This window comes from Pholcus phalangioides, unplaced genomic scaffold (assembly GCF_987345545.1).
Source record: "Pholcus phalangioides strain wild (caught in Gottingen) unplaced genomic scaffold, Ppha-v1.0 ptg000022l_1, whole genome shotgun sequence".
NCBI classification, from domain to species: Eukaryota; Metazoa; Arthropoda; class Arachnida; order Araneae; family Pholcidae; genus Pholcus; species Pholcus phalangioides.
Genome location: NW_028301615.1, coordinates 3,766,570 through 3,787,383, shown reverse-complemented (window position 1 = coordinate 3,787,383; position 20,814 = coordinate 3,766,570). Strand labels below are relative to the sequence as shown.

Sequence of the window (20,814 nt, the reverse complement as noted above, 5' to 3'; positions counted from 1 at the left end):
TTAAATATTTGAAATATTATTTTAAATATTTGTTATTTTTTTTAATTTTTAATCTGTTAATTTTTTTAAACTTTAAAAAAAATACTTTTGTTAAACAACGTTATCCACGTACGGTGTTCACTCAGGGCCGGATTAAGACGTTTGAAGACCCTAGCACTTGAATAGTTTTGGTGCCCCCCTTCCCCCCCGATACCTACAAGTTTATTTTACTCGATATTCAGTCTATAAACTGAAAGAAAATGAAATTTTATATTTCAGAAGTGACTAATCTAAGGATGGGATTTCACTCTAAAAGGTTTATGAAAGTTATTTTATAAAACTTGAAAAATGTAACCAATAAACACATCTGTTACATTCGAGGAACTTAACTGATCTGCCTATTGGTTGCATTTTTCAAGTTTTATAAACGAACTTTTATAGTGTAATCCCGGCCTAAGACAGAATTGTGATGTGAATATTTCTAAGCGCAGGCATTTTGAAAGTCTCTACCCCTCCCCTTTTTTACTACTTGCAAATTCTTTGATATCTCCTGAATTTTTTTTTTCTTTTTTTGGAACATCGAAAGTTTTGGATGTTTTTGGATTGGATTTTTCAAACATTCGATGTTTTTGGAATTTTTCTTCCATATTTTTCCGGAAAGACGGATTTTTTTTTTCAAAATGTTTTGAAAATATTTGAAGACATTTTCTCCCATCGACTACTTGTGAGGATCGAAATGAAGACATCTTTATTCCCATATTCTATGTGGCTCTAGATTAAACCACCAAAGAATGCCTCTAGGCTGCCTATGGCCACTGAATCAGGGGTGAAGGAGAAAAATAATTACAAAAATTGCGAAAAAACAGTTTTTATGCACGAATTTCGAACTAAAGATGCGGGCGATTCGTCCGCATCTTAGCATTCAAACATTGAAGCGCTCGTTTGAAAGGGTATTCGGACCCGCGTTCGCATCCGCTCCGTGTGAAAGGGGCCTAAGTATTCGTTTTATAGTGGAATAAGTAAATCGGCGGAATTTTTTGTAACGACTATCGTTATTACTAATTGTTGATTAATTATGACATAATAAAAGAAAAATAATTAATTAGCGGTAATTAATAATTATACTGAATCCAACGGAGTTTCTGTGATGGTTAATTGTTAATACTAATCGTTAATTAGTTGACAACAAAAGCGAAATTGTTAATTAATCATTAAGTAATTAGGGGAAATTAATAATTATAGTGAATCCAATGGAGTTTTTGTGACTATTAATTATTGTTAATATTAATCGTTAACTAGTTATGACATAATAAAAGCGAAACCATTAATTAATCATTAATTAAGTACAATTAACGATTATACTGAATCCAACGGAGTTTTTGTGACGGTTAATTGTTATTACTAATCGTTAATCAGTTATGACATAATAAAAGCGATATCGTTAATTAAAATACCGTTGGATTTAGTTTTGTCGTTAATTAGTTAATTTACTAATTAACGATAAATCGTTAATATTTATCGGGTATTTAAAACTAAATCCAACGGAATTTTGCAACGATTAATTGTCGTTTTTCTAATCGAAAATTAGTTATGGCAATAAAAGCGAAATCGCTGATCAGTTAAAAAAAAGTATAATCACTAAATTCCTATTCATTTCATGGACGTTCGTCATTCTTTCATGTTTAATTTTATGATAAATATTTTACCAGTTGTCAACAAAAAAAACATAATAGATTCCCTCGTGGTAGCTCCATGATGCCAACTGATCATTCAGGCTGACGCTCCCGCGAGCGGTGCACTGTTACCACCACCGGCTAGAATCGCGCTGGATCACCTCGCTTTCTGCAACTGCCATGGTTTAAGCTATAAAGCGAGAAGCAGGAACTTGGGCTATGGAACAGCACTATGGACGTACCCTTAGAAGGCATGACGTTAATCTCGCTTTAAAAACTAGTTTTTTTGAATATTGGGGTCTGGTCCATTCCCCGCATGCCGAGAAAAGCGAGGTTTAATAAGAATCGCAAAATGCATTCAGCCAGTTAAATGGATTTTTAGAATGAAGATATTCACGAATTTTCCAGAATACGTGACTCGAATTTTCCGGCATCGGGTATTCCCGACATACTCCTCTCCCTCGATGTTTCTCGACATGCTGGATAATGCGGGAAATACGTAACAATTCCTACAATTTTTATAAATTTTTAAGGTATTTACGAATTTATGGGACACCCTGTATAAATATATAGAGAGACATACGTAACTATTAAATAGTCGTCTAGCGATACGAGTTCTGTCGGTAGCTTTGGCGTTTGCTTGGCAATGTTTCATTAAAGGAAGTGAAAGAACCACCGCCAACAAGGTTGCACTACGGAGAGAGAGAGATATGCTTTTTTCTTTTCTTTTTTCGCATTTAATAACCGAAGGGCTGAGCGCGGAAATCGGCAATTTGTTCGAAGTCGTCGGTCGGCGATGAAGGACTTTGTGTACTCTTTGTTAACGCTGGGCTTCCTGGCGGTGGGGCCGGTTCTCTGCCAGGAGCGACACTTGAACCGGCGCCGTTGCGATGGGGCTCCTAGAGGCGACGGGACGACCGTCTATAACTTCACCGTTCCCGACGTGATGGACACTCGGAACGTCAGCCTTTCGTCCTACGAGGGCAAGCCGCTTCTCATCGTCAACGTTGCGACTTACTGAGGTTACACCTGGCATTACACTCAACTGAATGCACTAAAAACTACTCATGGTAATGCCGGGTTAGAGATCCTAGGTTTTCCCTGTAACCAGTTTGGCAAAGTGAGTATTCATTCATTCATTCGAGCGATTCTGAAAAATGTCTAATAATTGTGTTTTCGGATCCATTGTTCCACTTTAATTGTGGCGCGTTCAATGGAGAACCCTTCCAAATTGAATTTCACGTCTATTGGAACCGATCGAACTTTTCGGAACTCCCATAAATTTTAAACCATTTTTGGCCTCACCAATTGATGTAGAGGCATCTCCACACAACCCTGAAGTTCACCAATCTGATACCGAGGCACACCCTTTGGGAATTATTTGGGCCACTTTAGAAACGCCGAGATCCACGCATTTTCTGCCTCTCGCCGAGGGATGCCAGAGTCGCGTGGCAATTGTCTACAGAAATAGAGTTTGCGTTTACCACTGGTAGACGAGTATTTTACCAGTGCAGCGTTTTTTACCTATTGACTACTACTACTAAACCACACACATGCACCTCGTCCATACTCCTCTGCGGAACTTCTAACGAATTGGTACATGTGTTGGAATGTATGTGTATACGTGTTGTGAACCTTAACGCGAAGTTTGTTTCCGTGTAATACTTGTTAGGCTGGACCTGGGCGCATACCGGTTAGACAGCTTTAGACAAGCTTGGTCATTTTTGTTCATATTTATTCTCATGACGCAACGTTTCAATTTTTCGTGTGCGCCCACTGTGATGAGTGTAATAATTGAAGATCTGTACCGTTGCAGTCCTGTTGCTTTCTGTGGCGATACTTTTCAATGGGGAGAGCGGCTCGCATTGGCGCCTCGAAGTTGGGAACCACAGAAAACTAACTTCAGCTGACGACCCCTGTGGGATTCGAACCCGGGTCCTGACCCTCACATGAATGAATGAATTACTATGACCACCACTGCGGCCTACCTATATTGACTGGTATACAGGATAGGAAAACGTTGGTTAGCACCATATATCCCAACCCGATACTCACGGGCGACCGGGAAAGACGGACGAGTTGTAATAGCGAATATTTTATGGAGTAGTTGTTGTTGACGATAAATTTGGTCATTTGGGGCTGCCACCTCGAAGAAAAATTAGTCAGCCCCTTCCGCCGACACAAAAAGTTTGGGAGCCACGCTATGTAAGAGTACGTCTACACTCATATACATAGTGGAGCGAAAAGTCGCAAAACACGTGTTGCGCGACTTTGCATACGAGTGTGGATGTACCCCGAAGACATACTCGCACACTTTTTCGAAAAGAATTCCAAGAAATTTTGAAAGGTGCGCAGTAGAATCTGAATAAGCCGAGGGGTGAACGGGACCGAGGACATCTCGGATTACTGAGAAACCAGTAGAAATCGACTTTTAGGGAGGTCGGGGGAAGGGCCTTAGACTTAAGCATTCGTACTCACTTTTTACTCTCGCTTATCTTCTTCATAATTCAATGTCCTAAAAAAGTTCAGTGGTTTTCAGTTTTTTTTCCGTCACGGCTCTCTTGGCCTTATCATTGTTTCTCCGCGGCTTTCCAGAATAGTCTAGAAAAGAATCTCTTCAAAGCACTGAATATGCGCACAACTGGGACCTTTAACTGGCTTGCAGATAGGGCAATAGAACCTACTGGTGCTTGCGGGTTACTCGTGGTCCGTCGAGCACTTTGATAACGCATGTAGTATACGTTAATGAACCGCGGGCTTGTCTAAAACGCCAAATGTGGCCCACGGTGCATCAACGGTGGAAGACAACGGATCTGCACCAACTTCTCGCGACGCCCCTCGCGAGTCACGATGAGGATAATTGGCTTAGCTCATTAAGATTAGATTTGCCAAGACTGGTATTGTCTTCATAAGGGAAAGTGACGGAGGCTCTCATATCGCTGGAGCACAATATCAATGTTACTTTTTTTACAAAATAAATTTACCGTAGAATGGCCCGAAGAAAATACTGGAAGTGGGGGGGGGGATTCCCCTCCCCCAGCCCAGGCATAAAGATCTCTTAAAACTGAAATTACTCGCAGTCGTTGGAAGAATCAATCAAAAGAAATACGTAAAGCGCTTTGAGAAGGAATTTCGAAAAATTTCAGCACCTGGGATTATCCGGAATCACCAACTTCTGCATTAATATGAAACTCGTGCGAATAGAATACACAATCGGACATTCATTTGTCCATTGCTTTAAATGAACAGAGTGATTCCATAATTGCCCTTGGCGCATTTTACTGACCGACCGTTGATCCTAGAGGCAGACTACCAATTAGAAAAATTACCTAAATAACGTGCAGAACTCGGATGCGTCATTCATCTTGCAAGGGGTTGTATGGTTATTAAAAAAGAAAAAACTTTTTATATGGACACCCTGTCCTCAAAAACCCAATTAGGAAGTTGTTGCCCTGTCTCTTGAGGCAAAAAAAAAAATCCGCATTTGTAAGTGCAATATTTGCTGGCATATTCGAATTCAAAATCGCTGAAAATACGGGAAGGAACAACATAAACGAGGGAAAGAAACGTTCTAAGTTAGTTTACGCTGTTTTTCCCCAACTTTTCTCCGCTGTTCGAATTCCAATATCTCAGCGAACATTGCACTTAGAAGCGTGACTTTTTATTCCTTTGACCTTAGGAGAGACAGGGCAACAACTTTCTAATTGAGTTTTTGAGACAGTGTCCGTATAAAAAGTTAATTTTTATACAGTTTGTTATTATTTTAATAAATATGCAACTCCTTGCAACATGAATGAGGTACCTGAGTTCTACGGCTGTTTTCGAGATGCATTTCCTAATTGCAAGTATGCCTCTGAGGTCAACGGTTCGCCACTAAAATGCGGCAAAGGGGAATCATGTTTTTCCAACCGATAATGGACAAAGAAACAGCAAAATGCCAAAAACACTACGCAATGATGATTTTACTCCAAGTTCTAATGCGCGAAATTTTCAACATACGAGGCGCAAAAAAAAAAAAAAAAAAAAAAAAAAATCCTAATTTTCGTATAAGAAGAGGTTGGGCTCAATTAACAAAAAAGAAAATTCCGCTGATTAATTAAACTTTGTTGTGAATGAATTACATTCATTTCTCTTTTTTTCGAGGAAAGACATTGTCCATTCTTAAAAGATGTCGCAAATAGGAAAAGTATCGGCCGGAAATGACCTCCAAAGAAATAAAAGTGCCTACGAGATAAAGATCACTCAAATATGTACACATTAATATGGGGGAGGGGAATAACGTTTTTTTGAAGAATAATAAGCTATGGTATACACACACACACACGCAGGGAGAGAAAGAGAGAGACGTTTTTTCCTAGTTTGTGATGTTTCGAAATTGTTTGATCATTTCTAAGAAACGCAAACAGGGCATTGTATCCTCATTTTAAGAGGATAAGCAGTAGTTAGACGTGTTTGCAGAAACGCAGTTTGGTAAAGCCACGTGGACGTAGTGTATTGCAGTAATAATCTTTAGCTCTAGGGATATCTTGCTCATCTGATCCCCTGTAATTTTAACTCATAGCATTTCCTTCATTAACGGATTTTCTCTAACGCAGGGGTTCTTAATCTATAAGTCATGACCCAAATCGAAGTCGTAGGGTCTTCCGAAATGGGTTGTTCGAACAGCCCGGGGTTCTTAACCTGTGGTTCACGACACCAACTTCATTTGCAAGGTCTTCTAAGAAGGGTCGTGCGAATCAAAGGCCGTAGCGGGGGGGGGGGGGGGACACTTGAGGGGTCTGCCTCCCCTCCCCGATATGTGAGAAAATGACCAAAAAAGGGAAATCAATTGTCCTATCATTTTGGTCCCCCTCCGAACGAAATTTCTGGCTACAGACCTGTGCGAATCCATTAACAGCCAGGGATTCTTCAGCTATGAGTCACGACCCAAATTTCATTCGCAGGGGATTCTCCGAGAAGGGTCACACAAATCCAATTGACGCCAGGGAATCTTCAGCTATGAGTCACGACACAAATTTTATTTTCTCAGGAGCTTCCAAGATGGTTCGTACGAATCCACTCACTGCCAGGGATTCCTGAGCTATGGGTCACGGTTTACGGGAAAATTAAAAGGCAACAGTTGGACCATAGGCGGAAATTGACTTGGAAGTCTGGGGATGGGGGGCACGATGATGATGATGTCAGCTCATATATACATTAGATCAGTCGACTCCACCTGTGATCCTGGAGGGGGATCACAGGTGGATCCCCACGCCCTCTCCGTATCTCCACCCATGAGTTTGACATGAGTCAGTGAGCCAGAAATTAAGCGAAGAATGACCGAGTGAGTCAGTAAATGATACAGTAGTTAGTGAGTGACACAGTGGTTAGTATTGGTGAGTGAGTGTCATAGTGAGCTACATAGTAGTAGACTGAGTGATCTAATGAGTGAGCGAGTGATAGAATGTGTGACCTAGTGTGTAAATACGTGACCTGGTGATTGAGTGTGACAGAATGAGCGACCTAGTCAGGGAGTAACAGAGTGAGCGACTAGGTGATTGAGAGTGTAACAGTGTGAGCAACCTAGTGAGAGTTGATGATAGAATGAGCGACCTATAGTGAGTGAGTGACCTAGGAAATAAGTGAGTGAGCAAGGGAGCAAGATTTAAACTGGTGAGCAAGTGAATGACCATGATATAAGAGATATAATAAGCGGCCTGTGAGTGAGTGACAGAGGGAGCAACCAAGTGATTGAGTGACTCATTTGCCCAATCACACGTTCATTCACTTACTCGTTCACTTGCTCACTCGATTGTTCACTCGTTCATTCACTCACTCAATCGCTCATTCCCTAATGTCGAGTTGTTGTCTATGAATTTTCCAGCGGTGAATTTTTCGGACACGATGGGTCACGACCCGAATTTGATTCGCAGGGGTTTTCCGAGAAGGGTCGCGCAAATCCACTTTTAGCAAGGGAATCTCGAGCTATGAGTCTCGACACAAATTTTATTCGCAGTGTCTCCTGAGACAGTTCGTACGAATATATTCACTGCCAGGGATTACTGAGCACGTCCTTGAGGACGCCTGTCCAAACAGAGAATTCCCCCACTCACCATAACCCGTCATCTATTGTCATCTATCTCTTAACCACGATTCTATCCAATTCAGCAAGTTGCCCCCAATCCAATCTCGTGTAAACGCTTCAAGAGTTTACCATGTTGGACCCGATCGAATGCCTTCTGGAAATCAAGGTAAATATCATCTTCATTTTTTCCTCTTACCCAAAGCTTTCGTCACGTGATCAAAGAAGCAAAGGAGGTTAGTGATACATGACTTCCCCTTCCTGAACCCATGCTGACTATCCGACAATACACTATTCTTGTCTATCTACTTCACCAACTGCCTTTCGATAATAATTTCCAAAATTTTCGAGAGGGAGTTCGTCGAACTCACTGGACGATGATTGGACGCAGCCTCTCTACTACCCTTCTTGAATATCTGCACAACATTAGCAAGTTTCCAATCCCTTGGGACGATACCCTCAGCAACACTAATCCTGTGTATCTGTGCGACTGGCCCCAACAATAGCATTAGCCCATTCGTTGAGGACCCTAGGATAGATATCATCTGGTCCAGGTGCTTTGCTTGCACATACATTTTTTAGAAGATTTAGGACCTCCACGTCTTCCACTTGAATATCGTTGAGGATTTTATTACCCCACGAAACACCCGTACATTCAATATCATTATCTCCATTAAAAACCGATGCGAAAAAGTCATTGAAAGCACTACACATACCTACATTGCTCACTACCCTAGACCCTCCTATAGAGAGGGGGGCCAACTATCCCCTTGCATCCAATATTTACGTATCTAAAATCTATATTACGTATCTATCTATTTTGGGTCAGAGCCAATATCTGTCAACCTAGATTCGACTTCCTTTTTACTATCCCTTGTCGCTTTCTTCAACGCTCTTCTTTTATCAGTAAGCAATGATAGGTCACCTCGTCCACTTTTATACTCTCTGAATGCTCTTTTCTTTTCAAGATAAATATATATTACGCACACTATCCGTGAACCATAGAGGGTGCGATGTACAAACACGCTTTTTTCCAAAAAAAAAAAGGAAATGACGTGGTGCAAAACAGAATATATCATCGTACTAAATTCTTCCCATTGACTTACCAACCCGATTGATCTCAACCGATCTCTTTCTCTGAAACTTCTGCTAACCTTCCTCTCAAAATATCAAAGTTAGTTCTCCGAAAACAAGGAACCAGTCTTTTGTTATCAACCTTACCCGAAGGAAAGTTACAGTGAAATCTGACAACACGATGATGACTGGAAGAAAACTCGTCCCCCACCGAAACATGTTCAACAAGATCCTCGGAACTAGTGAGAACTAAATCCACATTAGCAGTACCCCTAGTGGCTTCTGATACATGATGATACTAAAAATTATCGAGCACCAACTGAAAGTCCATTTCATATTGATCTCCAGCTGAAAGACTCTCCAAATCTATACCCGGGTAATTGAAATCCCCTAGTATTACAACCCTCTTACCCTTACACATGTAGGAAATTTCATCATGAAATTTGGCGATGTATGTAGTTTGGATCCCTATTCGTTGGATTGTAACAAACCCCGACAATACGTTTACGACGTCTTTTGTTCTCAAGCTCAACCCATATAGTTTCAATATCACTTCTCTGCACGTTACACTCTCTAGACTTCAAACATGATTTCACGTGTATCAACACTCCATCCCCTTTCCTATCAGATCTATTTCTCAAAAAAGTATCGTATCCTGAGATGTGTAAGAAAGATTCATCCCCATCTTTTGCCCAAGATTCTATAATGGCTATAAGATCCAGGCCCTACACAACTATCATATAGTTCCTAAAAAATATATATATATATATATACATATATACATACACATACATGTGCCTAAAGATTGGAATAACGCAATGACGGTTCTTCTTTACAAAAAGGGTGAGAAAGAGTCAATAACTATCGACCAATCATTCTCTTATCAGTAATTTATAAAATCTTCATCAAACTACTGACATATAGGCTTGAATCCAAATTGGACGAAGCGCAACCAAAAGAACAAACAGGATTTCGAAGTGGATTCAGTACAACGGATCACATCCAAACAATCAGGGAACTTATAGAGAGACACAAGGAATACGAATTACCATTGCGTATGGCTTCAAGTTTCATTGATAGTATTACAGGGTGATACTATCTCACCAAACCTTCTTTACCGCTGTTTCAGAAGAAATATTTAGGAAACCGGATTGGGATGAGAAAGGAATTAAAATAAATGGATAATTTCTCGACCATTTGCGTTTTGCAGACGACATTGTTGTTATCAGCAGTAATCCAGATGAACTAGAAAAAATGATACAAGAATTGGCCAAAGCAAGTATTCATGTGGGCTTGAAAATGAATCTGCAAAAGACTAAAGTTATATTTAACCCCTTTGTGTTGAAGAGAACAATCTTGCTCAACAACACAGTAATAGAAGAAGTAGAAATCTATGTATACCTGGGACAAGAAATTACTATGGACAACGGAATCATTAATGAAATAAACTGAAGGATCAGGATTGGATGGATCACTTTTGGCAAACACTGTATAATTCTGAAGAGCCACGTGCCATTATGCCTGAAAAGAAAAGTTTTTAACCAGTGTGTGCTACCAGCGCTGACTTATGAAGCTGAAACATGGGCACTCACAAGCAAGACGATACAAAGACTACAGACAACACAAAGGAGCATGGAAAGATGTATGCTAGGCATCACAAGGAGAGACAAAAAACGAATCACTTGGATAAGAAACCACACAAAGGTGTATGATATCATGGGATTGCAAGAAGAAAGAAGACAGGACAATAGATGGACCACAAGTATTCTAGATTGGTATCCCCGTGGTGTTAACGTCCGAGAAGGCGTCCCCACGCAAGATGGATTGACGAGATCAGGAAAGTGGCTGCAGTCAACTGGATGGCTAACGCATCAGACAGAGCAGAATGGAAATATTTAGAGGAGACCTTCATCCACAGCAGTGGATTGAAAATGGTTGTTGTTGATTATGATGATGATATACATCTTATTCCAGGAAGCACCATTAACATCGCCTCAGCAACTGGTGCCCTGGGGCTTACAATAAGTAATTTACATTAAAGAAAAAGATTAGCATATATTATTACATTGTCAGCATATTATTACATTAGCATATTGTCAGCATATTATTACATTAGCATATTGTCAGCATATTATTACATTAGCATATTGTCAGCATATTATTACAATAGCATATTGTCAGCATATTATTACATTAGCATATTGTCAGCATATTATTACATTAGCATATTGTCAGCACACTACTACAAATGAACCATGTGTATAGCTATGAATTATAGCTAAATAACTATTATCCGAAGAAAGTCCCGTTTGCAAGTACGGTGACCATGCATCCCGTTTGGTCGAACGAAACGTATGATAAACGAATATTAGTAAAGTTGGACTGAACAACTCTTCTTGCACGAACTACTATTTTTTTTTTATGTATAACGCGTTTCGTAGATCCCTTGAAAAGGAATTCGAATCTGGTCAAGAACTAAAGGAAAGAGCTTTTTTTTCGTCATACATTTGCCTTTAATTTTGGGAGGCCGTTGCAAAAGAGCAGGTTCGCACGTGTATGGATCACAGTTAATACAATGGCACGGTATACCATTCAATGATTACATTTCATGCATAGTTAAAAAATTTATGGCAGATGGCAGCACTACACATAACAAACATTACACAGAAACAAACTTCACGGAAAATTCATCACACACACATTCCAACATGCACCAATTCGTTAGAAGTTCCGCAGAGGAATATGGACGAGAGAATATAAAATCACTATGTTTTGGCAACTTATCACTGTGTAGAGATAGATGGCCTTTTTCCTCAGCCCAAGATATCAAGGAAACAGATATCTTCTGGATATTATGCTGAGGTAAACTCGGAAAGAAAAGTCACATCTTGTCTCCGCCGGGACACGAAACCAGACCCCTCTTGCATAGAGGTCCTGAGTTCGTGTACCGGCGGATGTACTGTATTTGCTTAGTATCGGTGCTCAATTTCGGCTTTCTTCGGATTTCATCTTCAAGATATATCATCATCCACTGCATAAGGTCTTCTAAAATTACTCGGATTTAAAAACATAAAGAAGCCTACGAATATTGATTAACGTACGACCACTTGCACCAATCAAAACATGTATGTTTGAACCGATTTCAAACCTTCATATTTGGCTTCCTATATAAGAACCAAAGTCCTTCGTATAATTCATTATCATTCTATACGACCCCAACGCAGGAAAGGTTGCGCTAACATGGCTGGCATTTTTAGACTTTACTGCGATGTTCGCGAGTCGCGAATACCACAGTAAAGCACTGAAACGTGCTCGAGGTCATTCGTGAGGTTCAGGCAGACTCTCCTCAATCAAAAACTTGCATTACCTAACAACCCCAAGTTGAATTCTAGAATCAGCATTACGCTGAGTTAAATTTTAACCTGTTAGAATCATCGAAGGTGCTCTTTTCCCGATAGGGGGCATAACCGGTGCTCACAATTGGTAAAGATTAAAAGACTCGCGGTCTCTATAAAACCCATATTTGATAAGGTTCCCGCGGTCGTCGTCAGTTGGGAGAGATTTTCCTCTGATGATGCGTACCACTAGCGTTAGGGAAACGTCGAGAAGAAAATGAACTGCCTTTCCGGTTCGGAGTGATATTTGTCACTCGGTAAAAAAAAATGAAGGCATGTCTGTGATGTATTTTGATGCGGAGTAGACTCGCCTATACATAAAATATTATTGTATTGATTTCTCAGTTGTTTTTTCTCTTCAAATTATATTTTAAATTGTCTTACAGCAAGAGCCAGGAGGATCTGGTACCGAGATAACCAATGGCATCCGATATGTCAGACCAGGCAACGGATTCGAGCCAAACTTTCCACTTTTCAAAAAAATTGATGTCAATGGACGAAACGAACATCCTCTTTACACTTTCCTGAAGGTAAAAAAAAGTTTATTTATTTTTCTTCAATACAGCTCTGACGAACTTTTGGATTAGTAAAATTCACACGCGGGTGATACGTGTTTCTTTCGATTGTTATGATATGGTGGTTAGAATGCAAATGGGATAATTATGTACGGGATTTCTATTTGTTCAGCCCCGAAGCGAATCGCGTGCTTCTTCGAAAGATTTACTGATTTGAAATCGATTTGAAGTGTGAGAGCCGAACAGAATGTCAATTTTGTTTCTAACAATGTATCTAACGCGTTTGTGTGTCGTCAAACTCTTGAGTTCTTCCTCTGTTCGCGTTTTACAGGCCCGGCGACGAAAAACATTTCGCGGCCCCTCTACAATATCTGTGTATATACACGTAACACAATAAACTTTTAAATTTTTTGCACGGTAGGCATATTTAGTAACTAGAAAGTTACCCGAAACTCCTAAATGTAAACAGAATGTACAGGGCGTCCCATAAATTCGTAAATAGTGTAAAAATTGAAGCAGTTGGTATGTTTGAATGCGGTTTGCGAAATAATTATTCTCACGATGGGGGAATTTTTTTAGTGAAGAGGAAAAAAAATTAGTTCAATTTTTTGTCGTGAGAGGACATGAAAGCAAACTACTGAAAATATGTGAATCAGACTCCTATAAAATGCAAGGGTGTATGATTAATCGATCATTCCCGAATTTTCACGTGTATGTAACTCACTTACATAAGGTTTTTCATTGGTAGATGGAACAGTATTGGTGAAGTTGTTTAAACTCAGCCGCGAATCGCCAGCTGAAGCTTCACGAACGTTTCGGACTCAGTAGAGATTTAAGAAAGGTTAAGGTTCAATCACTCCTGCAGGACTTTCGTGCAGCGCTCTCCAACGAGAAAATTTTAACTAATTGAAAAAAAAAAAAAATCCCCTTTCATGAGAATACTTTTTCGCAAACACTGCATTCAAATTTTCCAATTCCTTCAATTTTTATGAAGCTTCAAACTATTTACAAATTCATTCACGAAAACTTATTAGCCGCTACGATGATCACGAGCACAGAGAAACGTCCTTTCTCAACTCCTTCGTGATCTCTACAATAATTTGCTATCGTAGCACGGATAGTGCTTTCTTCAAGATATAAACGTAAAAAGGCATCCGCTAACTAAACCATGCATACATCAATTGAAGCATGAAAAAGAAAAAAGTTTTGTTTTCGTTCCGTTCGCTTTCCGGCGCTCGTATCGAAAACTGGGCAGGAAGGGGGTCGGGTAGTTTCCTTCCTTCCTTCGTCCGAATTTCAGTCTTTTCTCTTCCGCACGAAAGTTCCGGCCGCTTTTCGTGTGGCCATCGGGTTCGAAACTCACTGCGTCCTCAGTGGTGGCTACGGACACACGGGCGTGAAGCGGGAAATAACTGCAGAAAAATTAACAATAGGGGGATTGTATAGGACCGGTCACACACAACACGCGTTTTCCGCACTAAAGGTGCGTTCCAAAGAGGTATAGCATGACTTTTAGCACTTCAGTGTACATTATTAAAGGGGCTCTATGTCATACAAATCAGCATACAATCTGATTAAAAACCCATTTTTTGCTGCGTCACTAGTTTTAGGGCGTCTTAACAACATCGGTGGATAGAGCTGGGACAGAGATAATTTTTGGAGCTCTCTCTCTTGAGCCATGATTTCATATATTTTTGGGAAGTCAATTCAAAATTTTTTAGCATTATTACTGAATGCACAGTAGAGGCGTCAAAAATGTTTCAGACCTGTTTGTGCTCGACTCTTGATCTTCAGATGTGTTACTGAATTAATTCTGGGGGTACGTTCTCAAATTTTTTTCCCCCGACCGGTGGTACAAACACCCACTGGCTCCGATGCCATTGATGCACGAGAATGCTAAAAAATATCCATAGAAAAGTGTGAACCCCCAAACGAAAATTCAGAAATGATGAGAATTTGGAATTAATGAAAGAAATAAATAATTCCAGAATAAGTGAAAACATTTCTTTAACTAAGGTAATGCGAGAATCAATAAAAATATTTCAAGAATTAATAAAAGAAATAAGTCTAAAGTTGAAAAAGGAACCAGAATTTATGAAAAAGAAAAAAAAAAATTTCAGTTGAGAATTTACAATAATTTGGAGCCCTATGCATCCCCATGTTTATTTGCACATGGTTCAAGCATCACCCCCAAGAGATAGAAGGCCTCTGCACTCTGCCTGTGACGTCAGTAAGTAGTCTATTTTCCCTCAGAATATTCAGGGGGAAAAAAATTCCCTGCTCGTGCCAGTATCAATGTTGTGAGGAAAAGAAATGATCGAGCTCAGAATAGGCGATTTCTATGCCCCACATCCAATCACTATGCGGCTTTTGTGAGGCAATCAGAAAGATTCGACGCCAAAATAAGAAGAAACGAAATACGATGCTGTGTGGCAAACTTGCTAGTCTGAATGACGTTTATGGTAAACACAACTGCAGAGGCCTTCTATCTCTAGGAGGTGATGGTTCAAGGCCCTGGCTCAGGCCCCGTAAGCTCACCTTTCAAGATGCCACTGACTGGTTTTAAAAGATTATAAAACCAAACATTTTGTTATTTATTAACATTTAATAACCATATTTTTAAATTAGAAATAGACCGATGGATCGCAAAGTTGATCCTTTTGTTTAAAGATATTCTAAGTTAATTTTTTATGGTAGCGCAATCCACAGGAAATGACAATGTGACGTCACAAAGCTTATGACCACGCAGTCGATGAAGAGCTGGCACTGTGACGTCACAAAACTTGCGTTCGCAATATACTCTCGTGTGGCCAGGGAGTGGAAGCTGCTCGAAAATAGGTTTGACATCCAGCTGGAAGACTCTCCCGTGTGTCCGATGGTTTTTTTGTGGTTTCCAAACTTCAAGGCGTAAATGCTCACCAATCTTTCATTCAAATAGAAGAAATCAGGCCTTCCTTTTGTAAGTTAGGCCTTATTTTTCAGTTTACTAATATTCTACGACAGGGTTCGCAGCATAATCAGCTATATTGATTTCCCTCATCCAAACTCTCGAATAAAGAAATTCAATTCGAAAATCTTAAGCTTCTAAAATGTTTTTTGAGTATCAAATTTTTTCCCCCGACTTTTGCTAAATGCAATGAAACTCGGTTGTACGATACCGACAAATTGCTTGCTGTTTTTACCATTTTATCAAAACAAAACTTCTCTCTCGCGTCCATTTTTTTATTTATCATAACTAGAGACCGGAAGTTTAGGCACTAAAAAATGCTTAAAATAGGCACTTAAAAAAGACATTATAATTAATGGAAGAAAGGAAAAAAAGCAAAAAAAAAAAGATAAGTTATTAAGGCCCGAAAACCAGCAGAGTAATTGGTTGCACTTACTCCATCTACGGTTTCAATTATATTTCAACTTTTTAGATAATTAGTAAATGCAGTTATTATAAATTAATTTCATGCCAAAAATAAAGTGTTTATAGTCCCTTAGGTATGTAATAATATAAATATATACAAATAAATTATAATATAGTATGGGTGCTATTTTACTAATAATTAGCTAGAGATTGTATATAATAATAATAAAAATTAGGAATATGTATAAATATGTTATCGCAAGTTGAGAATTGGCCCCGATAACATTCCTTTTTGATATGACGCCTTGTTTCTTTCTTTTCGGTTTTCTTGGGAAAAACAGAATAAATGTGAATGATCCTGGGATTCTGAGTATAATAAAAATGAGAGATAAGTCTAAAAAATTGTGATCTGTTTTAAATGCTGTAGATATAGCACTTAATAAAAGAACAAAATAAATGAAAAACTTGGGATATACAATGTTTCCTTTGTAGAAAAATTGTTACTAGGAAGGCACGTTTTTTGCCGTGGCTATAATTGTGCAACAAATTTTTGTAAGCCCTTTGGGCGTGAGCTTTGAAAAAATGGAAGCAAATTTAATAATCTACATAAAAGTCATGGCTCTAACAGCACATTTGCGGCAGTAGATGGAGTAAGCTGGATAGGGAAAGTATGTAATGCGATCGACGCATTGTGGTACCTCAACTAACCAAGGATGGTTCGAGAGTCCTTCAGAATCAGGTCGATTCCAGGGCCACCGGTATCAGATGCCGAGCCCATAGAGAAAATAATCACGGGGCTCCTTCGCATCACGAATAATTCTCGTTTATTTGCTGTATTGTTATTTGGAGACTATTCATCATCGTTCTTAAAGTTGAAACACAGTTAACCCCTTGTTTTATTTTCTGTAAAAAAATAAAAAAAATATTTTCATTTTTTGGAATTTATATCACATATGCGGGCATGGCCCCCACAAGGGGTGGGCTGACAAGGCTCCAACCCTGGGGCCGGGAGGATTTTAATCATTTTTTTGTTTCTTCACGCTATAAATTTATCTTTGGGGCCCCGTGAAAGTCTGGTCGGGGGGCCCGTAAAGGATTCCAGCCTAGGGGCCCTGCTTCAGGATGTGGGGGCCATGTATGGGGCTCCTTCAAGAGCGAGGCCCAGTGTGGCCACACATGTCTGAGGGCAGAGCCATAACTAGGATTTTTACCGCCCGGGCAAACATGATTTTGCCCCCTACCCCCACAATTTTAAAATTCGATAATTTTATAACGGTGTTCTTTTTTCCAACCTAAAACTGCTGCTACTCTCCTAAATTTTGCCACTCAGGGCAGTTGCCCGCTTCCGCTAGTTCCGTCTCTACTGAACTTGATCGAATACTGAATGTATATTGAGAGTTGGAGAGCTTAAAATGAGCGATTTCTTTGAAGTACATTTGTGGAAGAAAAATTTCAAAAAAGGTGTTTTTACAAACAAAGTTTGAAAATAGGTAAAATAAGGCATTTCGCCTGAAATTCCGGGCTCTAATCATAAACAATAATGCCTAGCATATTACATAGTATGGAAACTTCACACATAGCATATTATTACATCCGATTATATTTTTTATTCGAAAAGAAGTCTTAAAAACGTCAACCTCGGTTACAATGACAAAATTCCGCGTGATCTTCGATGTCGTTATAACCGAGTTTGAATGTGTTATACATTTTTAATTTCTCCGATTCGCTAGGAACCATGTATGATGTCACGAATCGAAAATCATCTTTTCTATAGTTTTCGACATCTGCCTTTTTTCCTCTATGTCTCTGTTTAAATGTCGGCTACACATCGAAATAGAAAAGTACACGAACACACGTGGTGAGGCTTCCTCTTCCTGCCCAAACAAATTCCATTTCTCTTTATTCCATTGTTAAGGCAATTACTTTTTCCATTTGAGTTAAGCTGGCGCAAGTTTTCTCCCTATAATTGTTTGTGCTTCCTTATCATTTACTCAGTGTTCGCAGGCAAAAAATAAAATATTCGCGCTGAACACGTACCAGTCGCTGAAGGCCAACCTTTTTTGTTTCTCAATTGTTTTTTTTTTCCGGCTGGAAAGGATGAAGCAATAGCAAGCTTAGACCTTGACAAAATCGAATATTTCAATCTCTCTCTTAATAAACATTACAAAGTTCAAGATCGACTTACATCAACCAAAGATTTTGTTTTTTTTTCACGCTCGAGAAGTTTTTCACATCGTGCTCTTTCATGTATAGACAAACAAAGGGTGGGAAAATAAATTTTTTGTGTCTTATTTTATGCCGCCGATACGGCTGAACGTGAATTTAGTCAAACCTCATTAGCGAATTATTCAGCTTTTCGGGTTACTTTTTTTTTTGAAATCCCGATTGTCCTCTCTATGGCGTTTTAATGTTATAAAACGGTCACTTTTGTCTAAGTACACCTTCAAAAATTATCATAGAAATCGAAACTTTTCGTACAATGTACACGGTAGGCTCAACCATTACCTCCTAGAGATAGGTCTCCGCACGGGTTGTCAAGTTCATCTGTAACGTCATTAACACTACCTAGCAAGTTTGCCATAATTTGAACCACGGCATACTATTCCGTTTCAAATTATTTTGGCGTAGAATCTTCCAGGTTGGCTCTCAAATACTGCATGGTGGTTGGATGTGGGGCATAGAAATCCGCCAATTCCGAGCCTGATCATTTCTTTTTCGCACAACGATGACACTATCAGGAGCAGGTATTTTTTCCCCTGAATATTCTGAGGGAAAATGGACTACTTGCTGACGTCACGAGAAGCGTGCCGAGACCTTCTATCTCTAGGAGGTGCTGGCTCAACTCAATTACATAGATACCAACTTTGGAGAATGAGAATCGGAATGAAAGGTTTTCGCGCGGATCCAAATTCCGTACAAAAATAAATGTAAAAGATATCTTTTAAACCATTTTAGGGATTTTTTTTATTAATAAAAGGAGAATTTTAGGGATATTTTCCCGTTGCAAAAAACCGTGACATCGTACAAGCCATCGCCAATCATGACCAACCAGTAGGTTAAAGTCCCTGGGTTAAAAAAATTACCTCTCAAAAATCAAATCTCGAAACCCAAAAAACGCCATTTTAATGAGATTTAGCAGGAATGTTTAACAGTTTATAACCTGGCAGAGAAAAAAATGTTGAAATTTGCTTATAACGAGAAGCTTCTCGTGGCATTTTAGAATTTGCCTTTCATTTTTTTCTCCCTAAAATTTTATGCCTACAACAGGCTTGACACATCCCAAGGGTCAGGTTGTCGTGGCGACTACAAAATTAGTATTGGCGCCAAGAACTTTCTCTGTGATTGCTTAATTGAAGTCGCACCAAAGGATGAAAGAAAATATTCTCATTTCACGACAGTGTGCATTTCTACTAAAATTTGAAGTCTTACGAAACACTATAAGACGGACAAAAACCCAATAGAGGGCCGAGATGAACAACTTCACAATTGGACTTGAGTCCATATAACGATAATTTTCTCTCACTAAAAACGGACGTTTACTGTAACACAAAACTTTTCTTCTTTTATGCTCGTACTCGTAATTGCTTATAACATTTTCCATTTTGTGTACCAGGAATCGTGTCCTCCGACGAACGAAGAATTCAGAGCGCAGGAGAAGCTCTTTTACACGCCCATGAGAAACCGAGACATTCGTTGGAATTTCGAAAAATTTCTCATCGACCCTTGTGGCAGACCGCTATACCGGTACGATGCAGGAACGGAACCCAAAGACATCGAAAGCGACATCATGGTTGCAAGACAAATAACCACAAGGAAATAAGCGCCATTTTTTCGAATCTACCGAAGCTTTCCAAACTATCTCATCAGGACGAAGCCCCACGATCAAACATAATCACACGCAAGCGTACGAGTACATGCAATTACACGTACAAGTATAGTAAGATGCGGACGGCGTTTTTCGTATCCGACACATGAAGAACAAACCGGAAAATCACAAGAGCGGTGTGTTCGGAAGATGCGGCTTTTGCTCGAGGGACCTTCAGTGCATTCGGCCCTAACAGCGAACGACGCGGGATAACGGATTTCGACGTCCGCTCCTCATTAAAGCTGAAGTATGAACACCTAAAGGTTAAACACTAGAGGGACTAGAACATTTCGGCAATGTACTCGCATGCGTGCGTTTGTAATGTTTGCTTCTCATTATTGCACTTCACCCCAAACGAATCTACAAGTACCTTTTTCTTTACTTGGGCAAAATTATTGGAAAATAGAGGATGCTGTTAATTATGATCTGTTAATAAATTTGTTATTAAAATTACTAGTTTTGCTTTTCTGGATATATTTTCAAAATTTCTTTTATTCGTTTCCCCTTTGGCCGCAGCTCTAATATAACCGTCGATCCAGGTTAGAACTAGCTGGTTAGTGCCGGCTAAGTTGGTTTTTTGTGACTTCCCAACGTTAGGGAGCGAATTAGAGCCGATCCCTCATTCAAAAACGTCACTCCGCAGAGATCAATCATGTGAAAAATTCACACACTATGAAACACGCGAAAAACACGAACTCACCGAATCGGTTAATTCCGAATTCGGAAGCACTTCTTGATCATGCATATAACAAGCATACTATAGAAACACGAACTTCTCGTTTTGCTAGGGCCACACTGGTCGAGTGGTCATAGTGACGGACCCCACCGTTGCCGTAGTGGTGGTCGACTGAAGTTAGTTTCCTGAGGCTCCAATTTCGAGCCGATCTCCCCATTGAAAAG

The 20,814-nt window shown here is 39.6% G+C and overlaps 1 protein-coding gene across 1 annotated transcript; it reads left to right on the top strand.

The window, feature by feature from the left end:
* Positions 1-2,385: 2,385 nt before the first annotated feature.
* Positions 2,386-20,367, top strand: LOC149069365 (glutathione peroxidase 3-like). Its single transcript, XM_089249804.1, has 3 exons — positions 2,386-2,772; positions 12,569-12,712; positions 19,663-20,367. The coding sequence occupies exons 1-3, from the start codon at positions 2,449-2,451 to the stop codon at positions 19,867-19,869; spliced, it is 675 nt and encodes a 224-aa protein (XP_089105930.1). The 5' UTR covers positions 2,386-2,448; the 3' UTR covers positions 19,870-20,367.
* The last annotated feature ends 447 nt before the right edge of the window (positions 20,368-20,814 follow it).